This window comes from Misgurnus anguillicaudatus, chromosome 10 (genome assembly GCF_027580225.2).
Source record: "Misgurnus anguillicaudatus chromosome 10, ASM2758022v2, whole genome shotgun sequence".
NCBI lineage: Eukaryota > Metazoa > Chordata > Actinopteri > Cypriniformes > Cobitidae > Misgurnus > Misgurnus anguillicaudatus.
The window spans coordinates 20,959,460-20,982,731 of record NC_073346.2 but is presented as its reverse complement, the minus strand read 5'-3'; the positions used below and the strand labels follow the sequence as shown (position 1 = coordinate 20,982,731).

Sequence of the window (23,272 nt, the reverse complement as noted above, 5' to 3'; positions counted from 1 at the left end):
GAGATTGTCTTGACTAGGACCACACCCCTAAATGCACTGAAGCAACTGCCATATGATTGGTTGATTAGATAATTGTATTAATGAGAAATTGAACAGGTGTTCCTAATAATCCTTTAGGTGAGTGTATGTCCCTTTAAATCACGTTTGTTACACAAGCTGCTCTCGCCATCTCGTGGTAGTCACCAGTAGCACGACCTGCACGAGCGTCTGTTTTTAAGACACATATCACTGAATGTTTTATTTCTATCTATTACATAACAGCAAGAGTTCACGCAGGTCAATGGGTCGCAGCTCAGATCACAGACAACAGGAAAGAAAAACAATGTTACATTCAAATAATAAAATCCATAAAGCCATTTTTTAACAATGCATAGTTTGCCTAGCAAAATGTTAAATATTAAACTGTCTGTTAAATTTTAAAAGAGAGGGAAAATGCTTCAAAGGCTGTATAGTATGATTACTCGAATGATTTTTTTTTTTTTAATTTAACAAGTCAAATTAGGTGCCAACGTGCACAGGTTGCATCAGTTTTATGTGGCAATGATGACATTGCATTTACAATAAACTACGTTTGCGAGGTTGTGAAGCAAAATCAGTTGATTTTCTCTTATAAAATAATAAAAATTTACTTGGTAGTTAATTTATAATTCAATTTAATCTGAGCATGGTTTTATACAAATTACCCAATATATTACATATTTCATAATACAATATCTAGCACGCACTTCAATTAAGGCACTAAAAGCACGCAAGTGACGGTCAAACGATATTCTAACAAATTCAATGAAAGCAATAAAAAAAATAACACATGAAAAAAATTAGGGCTGTTCAGGCGCTTGCTGTATTCAGTGTGAAAACTAGCAACTCCTTATCTTAGTATGTTGAACGAGTTTATTTTGAACGTTTCAGAACTGCAGATCAAGTGGATGAAGCTAACATCGAGTAGATCGATTGAGTTTCCTATTGTTTAACCGAAAACCTGGATGCTGTAATTATTTTGATGCCATGTGCGCACAGCAGACTCTGCGATTCTGGGCTCGCCTCTGCATGCCTGTCAGTGCGACACGAGGCGCAGATGATGCTGAGACAACTCGGAGATCCAGCGACGTGTCGGTTTACCATCGTTCTGTATCACTCTAGTTTCCGTCGTTAGGCCAGTACGTTCTCACAAAACAAGTCAAGTCAAGTAACCGGCACTTTGAAGACAGCATCTTTACAGATCAAGTATCCATGTCATCCTGTGACTCGACTTAGATCCTCCCACCAGGGATACGGACTATTTTAACCACGCACAGCATCATCCCGAACCTTTCAGAGATACGCACGCGAGATATCTGAAATACATTTTTTCCGCTAGGAGGAGGTAAGAAAATCAGAAATGTATTTGTTACTACTATTGTAAATAGCATACGAGCGTAGATGTGTCCTAAATTCTGCAATGTTCACCACATAATTTTCCTATTTCATGTCTCCAGAATAATCACTAAAAAGACGCTCGTTTTTATACGCATCGTATGCATCTTTTCACATAAAATGTGTTAAATTGAAGAATTTAAATAGCTGTACCATTTCTTTTGAACGCTGGATTTTATTTGCTTGTGCAATTCAGAGCATCACGCTATATTGTCTGAATTTGGTAGCCCAGTCTTAAGCATAAAACACTTCTTTAAATATTATTTTCTCAACTGACAGAGCAATTCGGTGTGCATAGGTCTACAAGAGGGCTTATAATTACGCACAACATGTAGACACACGTGGTTGCTGAGACACGTGAATGTGTGTATACATACAACATCCAGTCTGAGCTTTTGTTTGCAAGAACTAAATACAAACTCACTGACAGACCTGTCTGTTCGTTACAATCACATTCTACATCACAAAACTCAAAAATAAGGACCATCATATTCAAGGAAACTGGAGGTCTCTCTTAACACATGCACTGTAAGCTATGTTATGCAATTTCTGCTGATAAACAATAGAATACTGCTTCAACACAATAGAAACCATCACAGCAATTATAATGGATTTAATGGTTATACTGGGAATTGTATTGGTTTTAAAGAAAAGTATAATGGTCTCTGATGGTCTCTACTGGTAATGTGTTGGGCTCTGTTGGTGGAATGGTATCTTATCTGGAGGATGTTAACCAATAAAACACTGTTAAATCCTATGGTTTTAAACAGCTGATGGTTATTAATAATAATAGAATCCACTAGAATTTGTATTTGTATTAAATTAGAATTTCTGTGATGGTTTCTGATGTTCTTTTTTTATTTTTACAGGGAAGGATAGTATGACCTGCCATTAATGTCTGATGTTATAGCTTATTTTAAAGGGGACATTTCACAAGACTTTTTTATGTTAAATAATTTGGTGTCCCCAGAGTACGTATGTGAAGTTTTAGCTCAAATAGATATTTTATTATAGCATGTTAAAATTTCCGCTTTGTATGTGTAAGCAAAAATTTGCTGCTTTAGGTGTGTCCTTTTAAATGCAAATGATCTGATCTCTGCACTAAATGACAGTGCTGTGGTTGGATAGTGCAGATTAAGGGGCGGTATTATCCCCTTCTGACATCACAGGGGGAGCTAAATTTCAATGACCTATTTTTCACATGCTTGCAGAGAATGGTTTACCAAAACGAAGTTACTGGAGTGATCTTTTTCACATTTTCTAGGTTGACAGAAGCACCGGGGACCCAAATAAAGCACTTAAACATAGAAAATATCAGATTTTCATGATATGTCCCCTTTAAAATCTTGATAATTTTATTTATGATAACTTTAATACAATAAAGTGTGGAGATTAGGCTAAACATTCTTATGTCATGTTTGTACTAAATGTAAAAAATGTGCCAATTTTTTTTTTTTTAATATATTTTCATATATTCATTTTATGATCAAAACCACCAATCAACCAAACGTGTTTTTAAAATCTTCAATCTGGCTTTATTAAATAATGTTGTAAATATGCTAATTTTTAATTGGAGGTCTTTTTTAATAAGGTGCACATTTAGAGATAAACAGGTGGGTTGGTCAGCCCACGTGAGTACCTCTATTGAATACAGTCATGAGACTGTATGGGTGAGTGGGGTGGAGATGCCAGTTCCAGTTCTCTGCCAACTCTCCCCTCCAACCCCATACACACCCCTGCCCACCATCCCCAGTTATGCAGGCAATCCCCTCAATGCTCTCTGAAAAGAGTAAACAGCCACGGTGAAAGAGAAACAGGGTGTGATAGGTGTTAAAATGCCAAGCCCACTTTTTGAAAAACATAAACACAGGCAGCATGGATTACGGGCCAAACTCGTGTGTAATCAGGGAGGATTTAGACCCGTCAGGATGAGACAATGAGTGTGCTCACATAACAGTGCCCCTCTCCATATTTTATGGAGAGAGCCAGGAAGCAGTAACAGCATTTAGATTGTGTGCATTATAGTATATTCTGCGTTTATTTTGTGTATTAAAACATTGAAATTTAAGATTTAAGATTGGAATAATGAGACAATATTACCCAATATCTGCATAACTAGCATTATTGTATTGTATAAAATAAAGGTGCAGACACCATTAATTTTATATTAATTGATAGAGGTGTTTTTGTGTTTACCAGTGCCAGCTCTGATTCTGGCTGCCACTATGCCACTTCTGGAAGAAAGCTCCCTGCTGACGGAGTGTGCTCGAACTGTTCCAGTAGTCATCATTGGTGAGTCACAAACAAGAACACATGATTACATTGACCACTTAAGTAAAACTTGCTTATAGACTCTCGGTCTATAAGATGCATCTTATCAAAATAGATTATAACTCTGTCAATAGCGTAATACCCCAAGAAGCAGTCTGATAAAATGCCAAAAGGACATTACTGTAGATTCTAAAAATATAAAGACAATGTCATCAGTACTTGCTAATACAAAAGCTACTGTCTCTCCCCTTACTTGTATCACAGGAAATGGTCCTTCAGGGATTTGCTTGTCATACCTGCTGAGTGGATATACTCCTTATTTAGATCCTATGGCTGGGCACCCAAACACCATCCTTTTTCGTAAACTACAGGAAGCAAAACAGGTTCCCATTACTGAACAGGTAATGAGTGAAACACAGGTTACAAAATTGTATTAATTCCCAAAAAGTCGATTTGGCAAAAAACAGAAGTCCAGGGTTGTCTTGCAGGATTTGGTGTATCTCTGTGAGGGTTTAGAGGGGCGCTCCGAAAACCCAGTGGCAGTGCTCTTTGACACCCTCCTTCATCCAAATGCAGATTTAGGCTTTGAGTTCCCTTCTGTACTGCAATGGAGGCTAGAAAAGAAACACCACATTCCTCATCTGGTCTTGGGCAAAGCTTCACCTGGTGGTGCCTGGCACGTGAGTTTTGTACTTTATTTGGTATCCTGCCCTTATAAGGATGTTTTCACCCCTGAGTGTTTGTGTCAGAACCTGTTGCGTTTTTTCCCTTGGTTCGGTTTGTTTAGGCATATGTAAACGACAATCTCGCTAATCATAACCTGCGACTAAAACAATTGATTCAAGACCACCTAAATGAGGTGGTCTCACCCCGATTACAAACTCCCCAAGTGCATTCTAACCTATAGACGGTTTCAGCAGTTAAAACATAAACAAACAGCTTTTGTGGTCAACACGTAACTTCCGGTAAACTCTGCTAAGAATAAATAACATCAAAGTCCTTTAAACATAGTTTATTTATATAACAAGCAAAATAAACAACAGGTAGATTACCTAGGAAACAAAAACATTTGTAATTTTTAACGAGGTATTTTTTCAAGAGTTCAGTTTAGTAACTAGTCAGACCATTAAAAAAAACGGAAGTAAAGTTCGGCCAGACGCATATTGCGTCACCGCACATGCATCAGATGAAACAGTCTAAAGGAGGACACTAAAATCTCATGTGAGGTTTATTTACAAATTTGGACAATTTAACCGAACCAAGACGAAAATGCAACATCAACAATCGAGATATTGGACCATGTTAAGTGGTTTATAGTTTATTTTAACTTTAAACACCTGTTAGCTAAGGCAACTGGGATCTGAATGTTTGTTTAAATGTGTTTCACTGACAAAATCATCTCTTTGGTGTCCAAGGCAATGGAGGGTTCCATGTTGACAATTAGTCTTGGGATATGGATGGAGTTACCAGGAGTCAACTACAGAGATTTGAACTTGGGCAAAAGGAGGTACGAACTCTCGATAACGCATGCATTCATTAATTTTAAAGGCAGCAGAAAACATGTACAAATATGGTGCAATTTTCAATCATGACAAGAAGCTAGCAGATTGACAAATTCCTTTGTGTGTACGTGTGGGATTTTTTCACAGGGTGTCCAACGATCGAGCCACTCCAGAGGAGATATCTTCGTACTACAAAAATTATGTCAAGATCATGGGCCTCCAGAAGAACTTTGTCGACAACACATACGTCACATCTGTTCAAAAACTCCACCGTAGTCATAAAAAAAGTCTTAGGAATGAAAAAGACACTGGTCAGACGAATGGGTGTGATTACTGCAATAAGAATGGGACAGAGAATGGTCAGAATGGAACGATGAATGGGTTTAGTAATGAGATCCAAAATGCAATAGAAAATAGCTGTACAAGTGGTGAAATCAGGGAGAAGGACAAAGATAAAAGTGGTAAAGAAGTAAAACAGAGTTTTGGGAATTCACAGGGACTCTGGGAGGTCAGGGGTTACCAGCAGTTTAAAGGTGACACTAACGTCCCCTTTAGCTTATTTGCAGAGAATGTTGTCTTGGCAACAGGAGCATCCGACTCACCAGTTCGACTTGGAGTAGAGGGTGAGGATCTTCCCTATGTGTTTCACAGTGTTCGTGACCTTGGGGTGGCTGTCAGCTGTCACGGCAACCTAGGACCTTCCTCGGACCCAGTGCTGGTAGTGGGGGCAGGCCTTAGCGCAGCTGATGCAGTGCTGTGCGCTCGGAACCGCGGGGTCCCCGTGTTGCATGCCTTCCGCAAGTCTGCCGATGACCCAGGTCTCATCTTCAAACAGTTGCCAAAGACCCTTTACCCTGAATATCACAGGGTCTATCACATGATGTGTTCTCATGCATACCCATCATCCCCTGTCGCCAACACCACAACCACCAGCCCATCTCTGTTCCCAGACTACACCAGCTTCCCAGAGCACTGTGTACTCTCCTTCCAGCCTGACATGCACTGTGTGATGAGGGGATCTAATGGTGTTTTGAGGGTGTTAAAAGTCTCGATGGTGCTCGTTCTGATTGGGTCATATCCAGATTTGTTTTTCTTAAAGGACCAAGGGCGGTACCTTGGCTTGGATCCCAGCAGGCCAATTTCTTGCAAACAAAATCCTATCGACATAAATCCCTACACCTTTGAGTGCAATGCTGAGCCTGGACTCTTCGCCATGGGTCCTCTTATTGGTGACAATTTCGTACGCTTCCTTAAAGGAGGTGCTCTTGGTATCGCTGGCTGTCTACTTAGGAGATTAAAACAGATGAACAAAAAAATAGGAAATTGATCGGGGAGGAAGGAGGGTGCGGACGATTAGAAAAAGAGAAGAGATTTTCATGAAAGAAGGAGCTCATTTTTATATGGATGCAGTGAATACTACAACTTGCAAGAGACATACAATTATAAAAATGAGGCTAGGAGAACTCTTTTAACTTTCGACTCTCAGGAGCTGGGATACTGTCTTCCCAGCTGAGTCTGAGGTTTACAGAGTGTTTTCTAGGTCAGAAATCATGTGCCAATATGTCAGTTTATGTGAAGCACGCTTTACCTCTTATTGTTGCAAATACTGTCAGTTGCCTTTGTGTTACTTGTAATAAGTTCTGCTTTTGCAGCAAATTTCCCAGTTAAGTTTATAGTGCCTAAGGCAAGGAGACTTGCACTGAGCTGTACAAGCCATAGATATGTACACCAGATGTCGCCTTGGGGTTCTAAGCATGCGTCAAAACGCCACCATCTTGGAACAGGGGTCTTGTTATAGGAAGTAGCTAGGTAACGCTACTATCTCTGCCTGTACTTCAAATTCATGGATTATGCCGGACTTTTGTGCTGCGTATGGATGTTACCTACTAGCACTATGCATTTTAGTTAGAAAATATACATTTTCATAATATCAAAACTTTAATTTTTTTCTGGACTCAATGGTAATGTCTGACTGATGGAATGAACCAAAAAACCCCAAGAAAACCATTGCCTACAATGACGCTGATGCAGGGCTACCCTGTTTCAAGATGGCGGCTCTATTTGACGCATTCGTTTCAATGAACTGCTGTAGCCAAGTGACATCTAGTGTACATATCTATGTGTACAAGCAAGCAACACATCAAGAGCAGATTTCAAAGGCCCAATTCTTAAAAACCATGTCTTGTGCAGACTGCACAAACCATTGAAATACCAGTAAATGCCTAATTTTTATTAAAGACGCACACAATTTTACCATGGCCTTACCCCAAATATAATATACCTTACCCCATTTGTTTAAATTTGGTTTAGTTAGATATATTATCATACAAAAGACATAACCACACTTTTGTCTAGAGCTTTAGAAACATCTAACTGGTTGTCTTTAGATCCTATATCTCCTACCTATGTCTCATGTAGATGCGCACAAATAGAACAAAGTGTGAGAGCTCTTTGTGATGCATACGCCAGGTTCCAGTTTGGCGTGCAAATGATACGACAGGAGTACTTTCAGTACAGCGCACCTTTTTTATGTCAATTTATGTATTGGTTTCTCTTTTTTTCTGTTTTTTAAACAATTTTCGCTTGGATTTGGGGTTAGATTTGAGATTTGCTTTAGGATGTCATTTAATATATAGGTTTCTCCATGTTCTTGTCTATTTTTAAGCCTTGTCATTTTATGTAATGTAAAGTTGTTCTAACTCCAAACCAAAGCGACAATGGTAAAAAAAATTGAAAAAATTTGAGAAGGCAATAAAACAGCAAAAAAGACACTCTGTATTAAGCGAATGGGAAGGACTGGCGTATCATATGCATGCCAAAGTGGAATTTGGGGTATGTATTGCATGAGTTTTCACACTTCATGCTATTTATAAGCATCTCCATAAGACTGGGTTGGTATCTCTAGACTGGGGTGTCACTCAGTTCTACAGCAACCAGCTTCAACACAACTGCTTGAGTAGTAATCCTGAAGACCTTGATTAGCTGGATCAGATGTCTTTGATTAAGGTTGGATATAAACTCTGCAGGACATGGTTATGTCTAGAAGGGATACAGCAGCAGACAAAACCTAGTGAAATCTCACTGGATGAGCACTATTATCGTAATCCTATCACAAACCCAACCCTTAACCCAACATTTTACAGGTTTTCGGCCGTAGCTGTACCCCATCTAGCCAGAACCGCTGTTTTCATCCTTATCCTGCCCCCAAACACAACATTTAGGCTGTAGCTGTATCACATCTACCCAAAACCGCAAGACACCGGCCCTTCAGGAACTAAGGTTTACAATCCTGCTCTAGACTGTGTAGAAGAGTTATTATGATAATGCGGAACATGCAATATTGTAAAAGCATTAAAACCAAACCTTGCTCTTTTTCCATAAACCAAAAACATACAAGTGCCAAACCCCCGAATTGAATGGCCATTTACAGTGACTGTGCTGTTTTCAGACTAATTTCTAAATACCTTCAGTTTAATCCACCATAAAATATTTTAGAAATTATTCAACTCCTTTATAAAGATTCAAACAAACAGCATTGATCAGTGATGCCTAGTGCTTCATACTTCTTTGTTGTGCCAAATAACTATATTAAAACAGGCTTTAAAATACAAAAATTGTTACATTTTTACCATTAGGATTGGAAATTTAAACTGCTGAGGATGTCACAGATTGAGGATCTTATCAAAGTATTTGAAATTGTGCTCACGCAAAAATGACAGAACTGAGCTGTAATAAAGTCAGCAGTCATTTAATGATGAATAGTTGACAGTAAGTAAAGACATGAAGCATGTTGCTTCCAACTAGCTTAATGCAATGTTGATGTATAGATGATATGCGAACGCTCAAATTTGTAAAACTTTTAATATAGATATACATTTTGTACAGTATTTTATTTTAGACAAATAAACCTCTTACAAACATCAAACTGTGTTTTCCTTTGCATGTCTTAAAGATCTTCAATGTTGAGTGTAGAACAATGAAAGGTGTTGAGTATTAGTAGTATTAGTTGGGTGATTGCTAACCATCAAGTTCCATGCCAATTGTCTTCTTAGTCATCAAATAGATCAGCAGTATTATGAACTTTCATTCATATTATTATTTACATTTCCTGGTGGATCTGGGGTTGTACCTGAAACACAAAAAAGATCCAAAAGCAAGTAGTCATTTATACAGTACAAGTATCATTCTCACTGAAGCTTTTAACATTCATTTCTTATGGTGACAATTAGTAACCAATGTGGAAATGATTGAACAACTGAGCGGATTAATAAAAACTGTAGGCTGTAAAAATCAGACGTCACTTAAAAGTCATCAAACCAGACATCCCCTCCAATAAAACATGTCTGGGACCCAATATTAGGCTGAGGGAGGGAGCTGGAGAAGTTGTTGGAAAAACAGAGGTGCTGTTTTCTTTTCCCTCTTTTATTTTCTGTGTGATGTTCCCACTCCATGCATGACTGGCTGAGCATCATGATTCAGAGAACAAACAGTGGTGCAGGACACCGCATGGCTATAGCAGTGTGTATATTCGAGAGTGTGTTTTTCTGCTTGGGCAGGAGAAATGGCACCACTTGAAAGTCAGGTGAAGTCTCCAGGCAACAATTTTGTGTCTCTGATGAGAACCCAGCAGAACATCTCCGGAGAGAACAACGGTGAGGTTACAAGACGTTCAAAGATAAACATCACTATATTCGCAAAGCAAATTTCTGACCATCGAGAGGTGATGATTATTAAAAAAACTAGAAGTTATCTGATATTTTTAGAAACGTTTTTTTTTACTGTTTTATATGAAGTGATCTAGGGACACTATCCTTAAATCAACACAATATAATAACTCGGTTTTAACAGCAAGAGCTCATTAGTAATATCAATGGGGTCTTTGCAGCCCAGCGTGACTTCATCTGTGAACAACGATTTTCAAACAGTTTGAAATCATTAATGTCATACTTTCCAAGTATGCTCTGGAAATAAAGGAACTGCTCAAACGAAAAAGCCTCCCGTCAACACCTCCCACATGATCCTGGCACTGTCGTGGATCAAACAGAGAAAACACGTAATTTTACAGATCCACAAATTCAGTAAATAAACTCCATTTGTTTGAGTAAAATCAATGATGCGGATAAGCCAAGCTTTAAAACTCAGACATTTAGCCGGACACTTGCGCAGCTTTGCATAACCAGTTCTCAGAGCGTGTGTGTAATAGATAGAAATAACAGACTTAAAACGAAACAATGTCGTATCCCGATGCCAAACCAGTCTCAGCCTGTCCACTGCAGCCCTTAAGGCAAAGTACAGTCCATATTTAAGTATACGCAAAGGTCCGCATGAAGTGCACGTGAAGCAATTTTCATCATCACCGTACGTGCACAGTTGGATTATTGAAACCCTGCATATATTGTATGTGTAGGTCGCGCATGTGCTTTGGTGGGCCACGAAGGGATGCACTGTACACACCAAAAAAGTTTGAGAACCACTGGCCTAGGAGATGCATTGTATTTTGTCGCAATGCATTGCGTTGAACGTCTATGTACACGTACAAATCAAACAAACTATACTTTGCAAGGCTGTGCATTCGACTATGTGCATTCGTGTACACATAAAAAACAGATTATACTACCTATAGAGTAGTAGTACATCATTTATATCTCTAAAGAGTCTTCAGTTTAATCAGATGTATAAAAGAAAGATTAGCTTTACCGATTTTTTCCGATAACGTACAGAAAAATCAAGACAGAGTTACTACCGCGGGAGGAGCGAGTATGAGTCATGCAACACTATACAACACTTACAACTTATGATTTACTACATGTTCGTGTCATTTGTATAATATGCACGCGCATATTTACAACATAAGACAGAAGTCTGTCTTACCGCATGCAACTCGTGACCCGGTTGGGACTTTTCACTGAAATCCAGCGCATCAAACACACACGAAAAACTCTGCTGCTACCCCGGATAATAAACTATATCCATTGTTTCCATAATGCTGACTTTCTTCTCCTTACATCCAAAAACACACTTCTTCTTTCAAGCCATTTTTGAGTTTTGAAATTAAACAAAGCTATCGCGTGATGTGATGTTTGTAAGTTCTAGCGTCTCCCGCTGATTGACGAGTGGGCGGGTTTTCCGAGGGAAGTGCCCATATAAAGAAGTGATACCTATAGAAAGCCCCGAAACATCAGCTGGACCCGTAATCGAAAAAAACTTTCCGAAACATGTACGAACCCTAGCATTCGGCACAGAAATACTCTGTAACACGCACAAGTGCTTTTTGACACTTTGCCTACGTTTAGCATGAGGAAACAGCACTTAAACTGTGTTAATAAGTCAAAATGCATGAAATACCATTGAACCACCCATTTAATGCTTTATTAGCCATACAAATATATGGGCTGCGTACCTGAACAAATCATCACCCAAAGTCTCCTCTCGTTCATTTTGTTTTTCCTCCTGAGAGAGACAGACAGAATGTCAAATTAAAACACAACCGCAATAGTCAACACTACTATTTTTGTCTTTATATTTCTCCTCTATAATATGAATAAAAAGGGTATTTTCACAGGTTTGTTATAATAAAAGCTAAATGTCATTTGAATGGTTCATTACTTAAAGGTGCAGTGTGTAAATTTTAGCAGCATCTAGTGGTGAGGTTGCGAATTGCAACCAACGGCTCAGTCCACTGCTCACCCATCGCTTTTGAAACGCATAGAGAAGCTACGGTAGCCGCCACCGGAAAAACATGTAATTGACGGAGACAACTTAGTAAAAACGTTTGTCCGTTAAGGGCTTCTGTAGGCGTTACAAAATGGCAACTTCCACGTAAGGGGACCCTCTTTTATGTAGATAAAAATGTCTCATTCTAAGGTAATAAAAACATAACGTTTCATTATAAAAAGGTCTTTATACACCCCTGATAATATAGTTTTGTATATTATTTTGCATTTCTGTCAAGAGATCCTTCTAAAAATTACACACTGCACCTTTAATCAAATATGCATTGTAGCATGAAAACATCCCTTAAAATAATAATTTGGTCACTGCAACTCTCTTTCCCTTGTTTCTGCTGTCTCTCACCTCGGCTGCCTGTCTGAGCCACTCCTCCAGCTCGGAGTTCTTGCTACGATTGTGAGCCACCAGATCAGAGCCTCCGATAATATTAGGCAGCCCCTTTAAACCAGGGACGGATGTCTAGACATGCACACACATACATATACACACATCCACCAACACACACACAAAATAAGAAACAGATATCATGATACTCTTAGAGATACAGGTTTGTATGAGACACTCGCTATGGGCAACAGCTCTAACCTTGCAAAACCTTTTGACATTCTTAGCATTGGGGTTGTTGGTCTGTAGCGGGTTGGGTTTTGATCTGGAGGAGGTGCTTACGGTCAGGGACATAAACTGAATCTGTACAAGTCTCCTGGGCAACTCGGAGTCATTCTCACATCCAGATGGAGAGGCTGCGGTCTTCAGAGCAACAGAGTTTTTGTTAGAAAACTACAACAAATTATAAACACTCTGGGGGAAACAAAAATCTCGTGACATTTTTGAAAACCCAAAAAAAGATATTTTTAACCAGTGTAGGTTTATAATTAGGTTCTGTATTAAACTGTCTCACCTGCAGTTCCAGTTTGGCTACAGGCTCACATTTCTGAGAAATGCCATTTTGGGTCCTTGAAGTCTAAAGGAAAATAAAAACATGGGACTAGCTGTTCTGCAGATAAAAAATAAGGCGACAAGCAGTGAGTTCAAAACAAACTATTTTCTTTACCACGACAAATGACACCTCCTCATTTTTGACATCTTGGTCTGTTCCTTTCTTCTCATTGGCTGAACTTAGTGTTTCCTGCTCAGGATTTGTCGCTTTATTTGATTCTGGCACTTGATTGGACCTCTTTGACTCCCTTTCAGATGCCTGATTTGTTGCAGTTTGGCTTTTTCTCTCCAGCTGAAAGTGCTGAATGTTGTTGGCACTACTCTGCTGATTCGTTTTGCTTTTTTGCTGATTGGGTAATTGAGGTTTATTGACCGTGCTGCTCCGTCCTGACTCGAGACATTGTTTCTTATTGGCTGCAGCCTGCAGAGGCTCATCCATCTCTTCAGACATGATGGATTCAAGCTCTTCAAGTGACATGTCTAAATCAGCAGCCTCTTCTGGGACTGATGGGACATCCTGCTCTGGTTCCTTTCTTTTTTTGCTTTGACTAGAACCACAGTCCTTTCCCGGTGGGGCCACAATGTGACCGGCACTTATACCCAAACAAGAGCTAAGACCCAGACTGGCACTCAATTGTGGCTTAGAGCTCTGCTGGTTTTGGGCTGTACTTGAGGTTTTTTGAGATCTACTTGTGGAGGAACCTTGGTAAACATCATACTCTTCGTCCCCGCTGTCTTTTCGGGAAAACTTGGTCTTTGACTGGACAGATGTAGCACTGTCTTCAAGTTGTCTGCAATTGATGGAAAATTGTGATAATTTTCATAAAAATAACAACTTAATGGGGACAGGGTTTAGATCAGTGGCGACTCGTGACTGCTCATCCGAGGGGTGCAATTCAAAATAAGTGTTTGGTGTGTTGCTTGCGTTTTCAATATATGTGTTTGTTGTGTCATGTAAACTATGTGCATCACGTGTTTTGTTAAAATAAGTGCCTGCTGCACACGCGTCAAAACCGTTTATGATAAAAGAGACGTTCACGTTCAAAAAATAGAGTAAACTCTGATTACGCATGAGATTATTCGAGTATCTGGCAAACGCGAGCATCTCTATCATAAACCCTTTAGACGCGTGTGCGGCAGGCACTAATTTTGACAGGACACGTGATGCACACAGGATCTCTCAAAGAACAAAACACATAAAAGGAACCACACACATGACGGGCTACTTACATGTTGTGATGAACTTCGCATCGAACGCCCTCGAAAAAAGAATCACTGGCCGCCACTGATTTAGATTAATCCAGGACTAGGCGTTAGATATATTAGGACATTTAAGTAGTTTTTAACAAACATACCTTTCTAAAGACCTTTAATGTAATTTTAGGTTTTGAAACTTTACCCTCCAACAACAGACACACACACTTTTGCCTTTTTATGTACAGATGTTTTATAAGCAAGTGTTGCGATAAAACCACAACGCTAAAATTTACACTTGTCAATCGGGGTGCACCGATAAATCAGCCGATGATGCTTGCTATGCTTCTCAATGAATTACGGTGAAATGCCGTTAAATCCGCTTTCGTGCAGAAACTCAATATGCGCTGCAGACGAATAACCATACACACGCAGCTCCAGGAAATGGTTTAAGGATATATTTTTATTGCTGTTCTTCAAACCTTTTTCACGTATTTTCATGATAATAAAGAATATCTATAATGATTATGTTTGACGAATGTTGCTTTTTCAAATGCATGTTATAAACGACTCAAACTAACAGTGATTTCAGATCGATAACGACTTACTGGTTAAAAAGCCGTAGTACATGAAATAGCTGTGAATAATAATATCGGCTGTGCAATTCAGAATTATCTGAATTATTATAAAGTTATCGGACAGGTATTATTAGTGTATATCAGCATTTATCCTCGCATCCCTACGGCTTGTGCTTCAATCAAAAGAGAAATATAAATGTGGCATATGTGACGTGAGATTGTATTATACTTGTCTTTTCTTGCTGACAGGCTGGAAGTAGTTGGTGAGAGATGTCCGTTTTGGTTGGGACTGTTTTAATGTGGAGCTGCCACTGGCCGGGTCTGTCAATTTTAATGAGCCAGCTAACCCCCTGCCTGAAGAGGAACAACCTGTTTTCTCCGTTGACATCACTGTCTCATTGATAATGCGATTAGCGGAAGGTTCTGGGTCGAGGGATGGTTTACTGGTTGGCAATTTGGAAAGGCGTGAAGCCCTCTGTGCGGAGTCTGTCTTCTCTGGAGTCTCACCAACTGCACTGATTCCACTTGTATCTATCCTGCAAAAGTGACCATAAATGTACTCATTATCTATTTGGAAAGAATGATCGAAACCTTTTCTCAGACTTTCTCCGGTGGCAGACGACTTCAACAGTAGAACAAAAAAGTAAAAAACAATTACCTACAGTTTAAAGTAATGTCACATGGTCTTAATGCCCCATATTTTGAAATAGTGCTACTTTTACCACCAGATTAAGTTTGCCCCAATGAGGTGTTCTGCAGAGCACAGCAGTACTGCTCTCTGTTACCTGCTTGGGTCATTCGTGGTCTCAGTGTTGACCACATAAGCTGTGATGTTCTGGGAAGGTGCTGCAAGAGCCGTTTCATCCACAGCAGTGTTTTGTGAAAGTGTCGCTGAAGCCATGACCGGCTTCCCTTTCATTGAGTCTGTGGTAAAATATTGAATTGATATGTTGAGTTGCAGCGTTCTCTCCATTTATTATATTCATTATTATACATAAAGACAACTCTCTTGCCATCTCTCTGGCCAAAAACAAGCCCATTTTCCAGTTCGATCATGTAAGGATCATTGCTATTATGCACACAATAAATAAAAACATATATATTTATCCTGTAAGTCATTATTAAATCTTTTTTTATCTCATATGAAGCTACAGACTTATAGGCCGTTTAGCGTCCTGATGCATTAAAGGAATATTCTACTCATTTTCAATATTAAAATGTGTTATTACCTTCACTAAGAATTGTTGATACATCCCTCTATCATCTGTGTGCGTGCACGTAAGCGCTGGAGCACGCTGCGACACTTCGATAGCATTTAGCTTAGCCCCATTCATCCAATGGTACCAATCAGAGATAAAGCCAGAAGTGACCAAACACATCAACGTTTTTCCCATTTAAGACGAGTAGTTATACGAGCAAGTTTGGTGGTACAAAATAAAACGTAGTGCTTTTCTAAGCGGATTTAAAAGAGGAACTATATTTTATGGTGTAATAGCACTTTTGGGAGTACTTCGACTCGGCGCAGTAACACCCTCCCTCTCCCATTATGAGAGGGAGAAGGGGAGCGGAATTTTCAGGCGAGTTGAAGTACTCCCAAAACTGCTATTACGCCATAAAATATAGTTCCTCTTTTAAATCCGCTTAGAAAAGCACTATGTTTTATTTTGTACCACCAAACTTGCTCGTATAACTACTCATCTTAAATGGGAAAAACGTTGATGTGTTTGGTCACTTCTAACTTTATCTCTAAATGGTACCATTGAATGAATGGGGCTAAGCTAAATGCTATCGAAGCGTCGCAGCGCGCTCCAGCGCTTACGTGCACGCACACAGATGATAGAGGGATGTATCAACAATTCTTAGTGAAGGTAATAACATATTTTAATATTGAAAATGAGTAGACTATTCCTTTAAGGCATATCTAGTCAATCAAAAGAGAACAGGAAAATGCAATGAATTTGAGCTCTGTGCACAGCCAGGTAATAATGTTGGAAATAAAGTTTAGTTTTTTTTACAGACGGATGGTTTCACGTGATAAGACCTTAAAATATAGTCAGGAGCTGTGGGTATTAATTTTTGTTGCATGTATCTGTTCTTTTGAATAGCAAAGCATCGAAACCTATAGATCACCAGGGACCATTTTTAACATTCTACTAAAGAAAAAAAGTCATCTGCATCTTGGATGGTCTAAGGGCGAGTAAACAAACAGCAAAAATAAACAACTGTCAGTCAAACAGTCAGCTATACAAGACTCTAGAGCAGTCTGTGTGCACTGGACATGTCATTGATTTTGCAAGTATACCTACCAGAACGTAAAGATGAGCAGGGATTGCAGTATGTTTGATTATTAATATGAATGGCAGCCAATCCAATCTCTGACTCCGTAATAAAGCGTAAGCCATTTCTGCATGGAAAAAGAAAACGGAGTATTACTCACAATTAGGGATGTAAAATATACCAGTGTTCCAGTAAAGAATAGTATTTACATATACACACACATACTGTATACAAGTTACTTGACACTTAATTCTGATAAGATGCCAGAAAACCCAAACCGTTGACATAGTTTATTTAATTTATGTTTTTTTTATTGCTTGTACTTTGTTCTTATACTAATATTTTGATTTGCAATAACCTTACTCTTGAGACTCTTGTAAAACAAGAGCCCTTAATTACATTAAGACATTATATGCAAACCACCTACAAACTGAACACCAGTTCAATTATATTAATTAATCAATCAATCAATACAATTCCAATTGCTAAAAAAACAATGTTCATATTAACCAAAATTTACTGATTGAGAGGTGCATGTCCCAGACCCAAACACATACCCATGCAAAATCTGTGCCACAGACTCCACCCATTTCTTGGTGGTGGGAGAGATTACAACCTGCGAGTTTCCAGATATGACATCAACCACACAAGTACTGCTTGACTCCAGGAGTGAAAGGGGCAGAGAGCCCTCCTCCAACAGCTGGCTTACCCCACCTCCACAACTCACTGCCTGACTTAAACGCTTCATCTGAGAAAAACACAAAACATTCATGATTATCATCACTGCAAGAACAACACTTAATTCAATGTAATTACAAAGATTTTATAAAACTTTAGCTGCCTGATAAAAGAAACCTCAAGTTAAGACCAGCTAACATAGCTTCTTGTATGTATTAACAAATAATTCACAAAGCTTTGATAAAGGTACAATAAAAACACAGAACACAAGCATTATCTGATGCAGGGCTGGGCAGTATGGCCTAATTCTGAAATCACTGTAGGCGTAATCGAACGTCCAGTAATGGTATTTATCATCACATTGTTCTTTTTGCTAAATATTAAACCCAAAAATTTTAATGTATTACATAACCAAGTCATAGGGCTGCAGGATTTTGGGGGAAAACTGGTATTGCAGCATTTTTTTCGCAAGAATAAGACAAATCTAATGTTTAAATAAACTAAAGCAACTAAAAATCTAAATTTTTCGTAGTGTTATGCCAAGCTGTAATATATTTTATTGGGTAGAAATTATAAGTGAAAGGGCCTTCAAATTTTGGAGTGAAAAATCCTGCAGTGTATTCCGGATTAAGTCATGCCTTGCATTTCTCATACAGCTCTGGGGGTGGCAACTTAATATGGCAATTTTGTCAAGTGCAGTGCATGCATTATAATAATAAATTGATGGTGTTGATTTACCTTACTACGTACATTTCACATTCAGCAATGTGTTTTTTCCAGATGCATACATTAACTGTGTTCCTATAGCTCAGCTGGTACAGCATTGCTTGCGTGGTGTAGATTTATGTCAAAAATAAATGACTAGTCCTATTATCTATTATATGACTCCTAGTTCTTTAAAGCTGACTACACCTGAAGCACCCATCTGTAACAGAGTCTGCAGAGTAAAATTCAGTTTTCTGTTCAATTTTTAACACAGAACAGCTGAAGACCTATATTTAACCCTATCCTATGTACAATTACTAATGTAACCAAATCATGCTGCTGTAATTTCCGTCTTACAAGCGCACCTGCTGGTTACAGGGAATCTCACAGCTGCACTTGCTCTGCTTTTCCTCTGAACCAGTCAGATCTTCATCCAGCGCTTCATTAACAGGCAACAGCAGGAAAGATCTCCCAGAAAAGATATTACATCTACACTCTCTGGGTCAATGTAAATAAATATTTAATTGTATAACAGCCTTTACTGTAAAGAACAGTCTGACAAATGAAAGCCTTATGACTGTAGAACTCAGTATGGGAATTTTTCTCTGTTTTGGTACTGGCCATGTAATAGGAAACACACAGATAAAGGTGACAAAAATAATCTTAACTGTCCTCATAATTGGTGAAAAGACCATATTTTCCCTGTGCTACCTGCAGCCCATTCAGCAAATACATCCTGCTCTACCTACAAGAGTCATTATTCACAACTTAATGAATTAATTCATGATGAATAGTGAAAGCACATCGCATCCATCTGACAAGTCTTGTTTTATGTTTCTTAATTAAAATGAATGGTGGTTTTAGAGGTATTATAGTATTTATATCACAAGCAAAAAGATAAAGGATTATAGTGGCAATATCAACAGGCTATTAGTAATAACGATAAACCCTCTTGCCTGTTTGGAGTTCAAGAACACAAATGTTTTCCCCTTGAAGAGACCTTTTCTTTCGGGCCGAGCGCTCAAGTCCAGATCCTCTATAGACAGGCTGGGCTCATCAATCGGAGGCCTAAATCTGATCAATATTAAAAAGAAATGTAAAACTGAGATCTAATATATTTGTTGCACATATTATTATGTATTATTGTAGCGTATATTGTATAAAGTTACGTAGTAAAGCATTTACATTTATGCATTTGGCAGACACTTTTATCCAAATCAAATCAAAATTTGAAGGAAATCTAACCAATAGTGCAATCAATGCTACAGCACAAGACAAGGTGCTAGTGAAAGATATTATCTTTCATTACCTCTCAGGTTCAGGCAAAGGCAGTTTCTGCTGCACGGCTTTGCTAAACGCCCTGAAAAATTCAGGCTTTACTATAGGCCGACAGCACAAGAGTGCGCAAATCGTCTGTCAAAGAGAAAGAGAGAGATTAAGGTGATCTTCAATTGTATTTGAGGAGTGAATCATATAAACATTCCCTTCAAGGATCAAATGACGTGTGTAACATGTTATAGTAATCAATGGCTTTCTGACCTTTATAGTGATCTTTACAGTGGGCATGACAAGATGTGTACAGTTAAGGGTCCATGAGTTAACCAGTTGCCCTCCGATGGAGCGCAGATCTTGTGAAAGGGAGGCTTTCCCTTCATTATCAACACATGATGAACAAACCACAACACAATCCTTCTCCAGCCTGGGTGAGAAATGGTGGTTCGTATCATCCATATAAGAAACATGCAAATATTATAAAATGGCATAATAAAGAAAATCACATGAAACATCATCAAAACAAATGTAAAAGTGTTAACGCCATAAGCCTATGTATTCTCATATACACAAATATCTATACACAACACAAACCTGAACTTGCTTTGAAACACTCCGAATGTGACTTTGTCTCCTGGCTGCAGGATCCTTGTGGAGCCAGTCTCAAGCTTCTCATCATTGACAAAGGTGCCATATTTTGAGCTCTCTTTCAATGAGATTCCCTGCCAACAGCATACAATCATGAAGCCACCTGGTCTAATGTAGCTAAAATACTAGAGCAAATGGGGCCATCTAGGGCATGATGATTACAAGCACTCAAGTAACGACTACCTGATTTTTCCAAACACCATCCCAATCAAAATTATACATACTGTAGATTTCATAATACAATCAATTATTTGTATAGGCTGAACTGTGTTGTAGTTTAATAGTAGTTTATGCCTGGCTTTGTGCAGCACATGGTCTCTAAACCTTATGTGATTTATCAAAGTATATGGCAACATGAAAAATTTCTTAATATTTAGGGAATTCCTGTGTATAGGAAGCATTTTTAGTACGTTATTCCTACATACAGGCACCAACTTCCTATATGTTAACATAATGCATCATATTTCTAAAAGAAACATTTTCACCTAATAAAAAAATGAAAAGTACAAAAATCAAATTTCTCCTATGCACTTAAACTAGGCGTTATTCTAATAACATTTGATTACCTTTTAACAAGTTAGTATTATAGAATTAATTTATTATGCCCTGAATGCACCACAGTGCAAATGACTAAATGAAATAATGATACATATGATTACTGCTCAGACAGACTGACTAACATAATCAAAAAAATAATAACTACAAATTAGAGAAACTAATTAGTACATTGAAACCTGAGTACTTGGGTGAAATAATTTTCACAGCATTGCCAATAACATTATGAACATTCACTTATGCAAACAGCTGCACCAACACCTCTTCTTTGGTACATTTTGTTACAAATAGCAGACAAGATTTAAAAGAAAAAAAATAGATCTTTGCCAGATAAAAAAAACTTGCCGCCAGGATGTCGGAATTATGTACACTGTCAAATAGGGCCACCCCAATGTCTGTATGATATTCTGAGCTGAGATATGGCTGTTGGCTACAGGGGCCTCTAGGGCCCAACATCAGACCTCAATACACGACTCTAAATAGGCTATATGTCAAAAGTTACGTGATCAAAGCGGAAACCTGGGTTAATCACTTCCGCTTACCAGCAGCATGTGTTATCGTATCTTGTTATTGTTATTTGTAATATTATTATTTGTGTTATCTTCTTTTTTATTCTAACATCTGAATGTATGTGACAAGAAAATGCATGTGTCAAAAGCAGTGCCAGTCCGTTCATTTTATCATGACGTCACGGCAATAGAAACATATCAACAGTTTAATTGCAAGGGAGGGAGGGAATTTTTCTGGTATGTTTGAAACTGCTGGGGGTCAATCCAATCAAATGACGCAAAAATGCTGAGGTCATTGTAAGCCTGCTAGATGGCTCCGATGACAACAACTCGAAATCTGATTGGTTAATGTAATGATTTCATTGCCATTTATCTTAAACTGAAGGCACCCGCACTGTTTGTTCTAAAGGCCTAGGCAAATTTCTGTGACCATGACAATACATGATGTATTGAAATATGATTGGATAAAGGCTCTTTCATAAATATACACTATTGGAAGCAGCGCAACCAAGAGAAAAGCTATGAAATATAGATAATAGACTATTATGGGATTCATTTAATACACATTCATGAAAAAACATATGAAGAGTTTCGTTGCAAAACGAGATAAAAGGGAAGAAGACCACAAGAAACTCTGAGTTTAAAGGATAAAACCTGCTCCCGACCAGGTTAGGTTCACAGAGTAAGTTACTGCGGAAACAGACTCTGAGTACAAGTTACCTCTCCTGAAACAGGCTTGACTTACCCCGCTGTCTCAGGTTTAACCTACCTCCCTTTTTGAAACGGAAAACTCAGAGTTTCCCTCATTTCAGGGTTAACATACTCAGAGTTTGCACTTAACCACCTTTCTGAAACGAGCCCCAGGACTGCTGAAGTAAGTTGTGCATATATACCATTAAAAGAGATATGTGACCTATAATCTCTGTATTTATGTAGTTGCTAGAGAATTGCTTGATAATGGTGTTAGTGATTGGCTGGATCGTTGTTGGTCATAGTCCACAGAATGTTTCCTAATACAATATGATATCCCTTTGTTCTTTAGCGTCTAATTTCCTTGATAAACCTTGAGATTGAAGATTCCATTTACGTCATAGGCCATGTGATCATTAGACGCATTTATGTTGTATAAAACAGTACAAGGCTATCATGTATAGCTTTGTTATTTCTCTATATAGAGATACAGTAATGCAGCACAGAAATGCTCAGGAGTTGAATTTACTCACCTGTTCAGTGACAGTAAAGTGGGCATGCTCACGGCTGATGGACTGATCATTAGACAGCAGTATCTCACAGTTCTTACGGCCGACTACATACTTCTGACCTGGCAGCAGAAAGAAGCTTTCCCCTTCACAGACAACATGAAAGACTGCTTAAAAAATTACTCAAGGCAAAAACAATAAAGTCATACCTATTCGAAACATGAAATTATGAGTAATTGTTAATAGTCTGCTTGTGTCATATTACAAGAGACCAAAAAACTACATTAAGTTGATGGACGTACACTAAATGCCATACTAATGTAGAATGATTATAACATACTTCTGCCTGTCTGATGATAGCTGTGTCTGTTCATAACACAGAAGTCAAGTAAACATTTGCCTAGAGATATACAAGTTACATACATACATGTTAGTATGCCCTATAAAAAGGTAGTAAAGTAACGTTACGTAAAAAAATTATTTTTGGTTAGTAACTTAGCTGGCCTGGATCTTACTTTTACTCACTGACTGACTAACCGATTATGAGATTATGTACAAAAATGTTACCTCCAGATTCGGCTGGTTGAAGTTTCCACATTCTAATATAGCGATTGGACAGTTTATTATCTTTACTTCATAAACCATTTACTTGTCATGCACATTAAATCTCTGGTAAACATATATTTAAAGACTGAACTGCGTTTAGCGGCGCGCCACATTTACATCGATGCGCGACGTAATACATTTCAGTTTCAAAATAAAAGTCGCGCATGCGTCGAGGCCACGCCTCTCACCAGTGTGACTTT

The 23,272-nt window shown here is 38.4% G+C and overlaps 2 protein-coding genes across 4 annotated transcripts; one reads left to right on the top strand and one right to left on the bottom strand.

Annotated features, from left to right (window-relative positions):
- Positions 1–399: 399 nt before the first annotated feature.
- Positions 400–8,916, top strand: osgin2 (oxidative stress induced growth inhibitor family member 2). Of its 2 annotated transcripts, none has more exons than XM_055209959.2 (6): positions 400–1,363; positions 3,619–3,705; positions 3,949–4,085; positions 4,173–4,364; positions 5,100–5,191; positions 5,334–8,916. In XM_055209959.2, the coding sequence occupies exons 2-6, from the start codon at positions 3,639–3,641 to the stop codon at positions 6,511–6,513; spliced, it is 1,668 nt and encodes a 555-aa protein (XP_055065934.2). In that variant the 5' UTR covers positions 400–1,363; positions 3,619–3,638; the 3' UTR covers positions 6,514–8,916. The 2 variants fall into 2 exon arrangements, with proteins under 2 accessions (XP_055065934.2, XP_055065933.2); XM_055209958.2 differs by having other exon boundaries at positions 401–1,363; positions 3,613–3,705.
- Positions 8,917–9,030: 114 nt separating this feature from the next.
- nbn (nibrin) lies at positions 9,031–23,219 on the bottom strand. 2 transcript variants are annotated; one of them, XM_073872090.1, is made up of 17 exons: positions 23,034–23,219; positions 22,807–22,866; positions 22,491–22,612; positions 20,150–20,277; positions 19,823–19,982; positions 19,593–19,696; positions 19,240–19,357; positions 17,458–17,648; positions 16,930–17,027; positions 15,409–15,547; positions 14,859–15,159; positions 12,967–13,644; positions 12,814–12,876; positions 12,501–12,662; positions 12,261–12,374; positions 11,587–11,636; positions 9,031–9,315 (listed from the first exon to the last, which is right to left on the bottom strand). In XM_073872090.1, exons 1-17 carry the CDS (start codon positions 23,062–23,064, stop codon positions 9,282–9,284), a joined length of 2,553 nt encoding a protein of 850 aa, XP_073728191.1. In that variant the 5' UTR covers positions 23,065–23,219; the 3' UTR covers positions 9,031–9,281. The 2 variants fall into 2 exon arrangements, with proteins under 2 accessions (XP_073728191.1, XP_073728192.1); XM_073872091.1 differs by lacking the exon at positions 22,807–22,866.
- Positions 23,220–23,272: the final 53 nt, after the last annotated feature.

What these genes read in the sequence shown, in the direction of transcription:
- osgin2 (XM_055209959.2), top strand. Translation starts at nt 3,639, where the DNA reads ATGCCACTTCTGGAAGAAAGCTCCCTGCTGACGGAGTGTGCTCGAACT. An exon ending in TGTTCCAGTAGTCATCATTG is followed by an intron (nt 3,706 to 3,948) that starts GTGAGTCACAAA and finishes CTTGTATCACAG; the next exon opens with GAAATGGTCCTTCAGGGATT. An exon ending in CACCTGGTGGTGCCTGGCAC is followed by an intron (nt 4,365 to 5,099) that starts GTGAGTTTTGTA and finishes TTGGTGTCCAAG; the next exon opens with GCAATGGAGGGTTCCATGTT.
- nbn (XM_073872090.1), bottom strand. Translation starts at nt 23,064, where the DNA reads ATGTGGAAACTTCAACCAGCCGAATCTGGAG. An exon ending in CCTTTGCCTGAACCTGAGAG is followed by an intron (nt 19,358 to 19,592) that starts GTAATGAAAGAT and finishes AATATTGATCAG; the next exon opens with ATTTAGGCCTCCGATTGATG. An exon ending in TTGGGTGATGATTTGTTCAG is followed by an intron (nt 9,316 to 11,586) that starts GTACGCAGCCCA and finishes TTTGTGTTTCAG; the next exon opens with GTACAACCCCAGATCCACCA.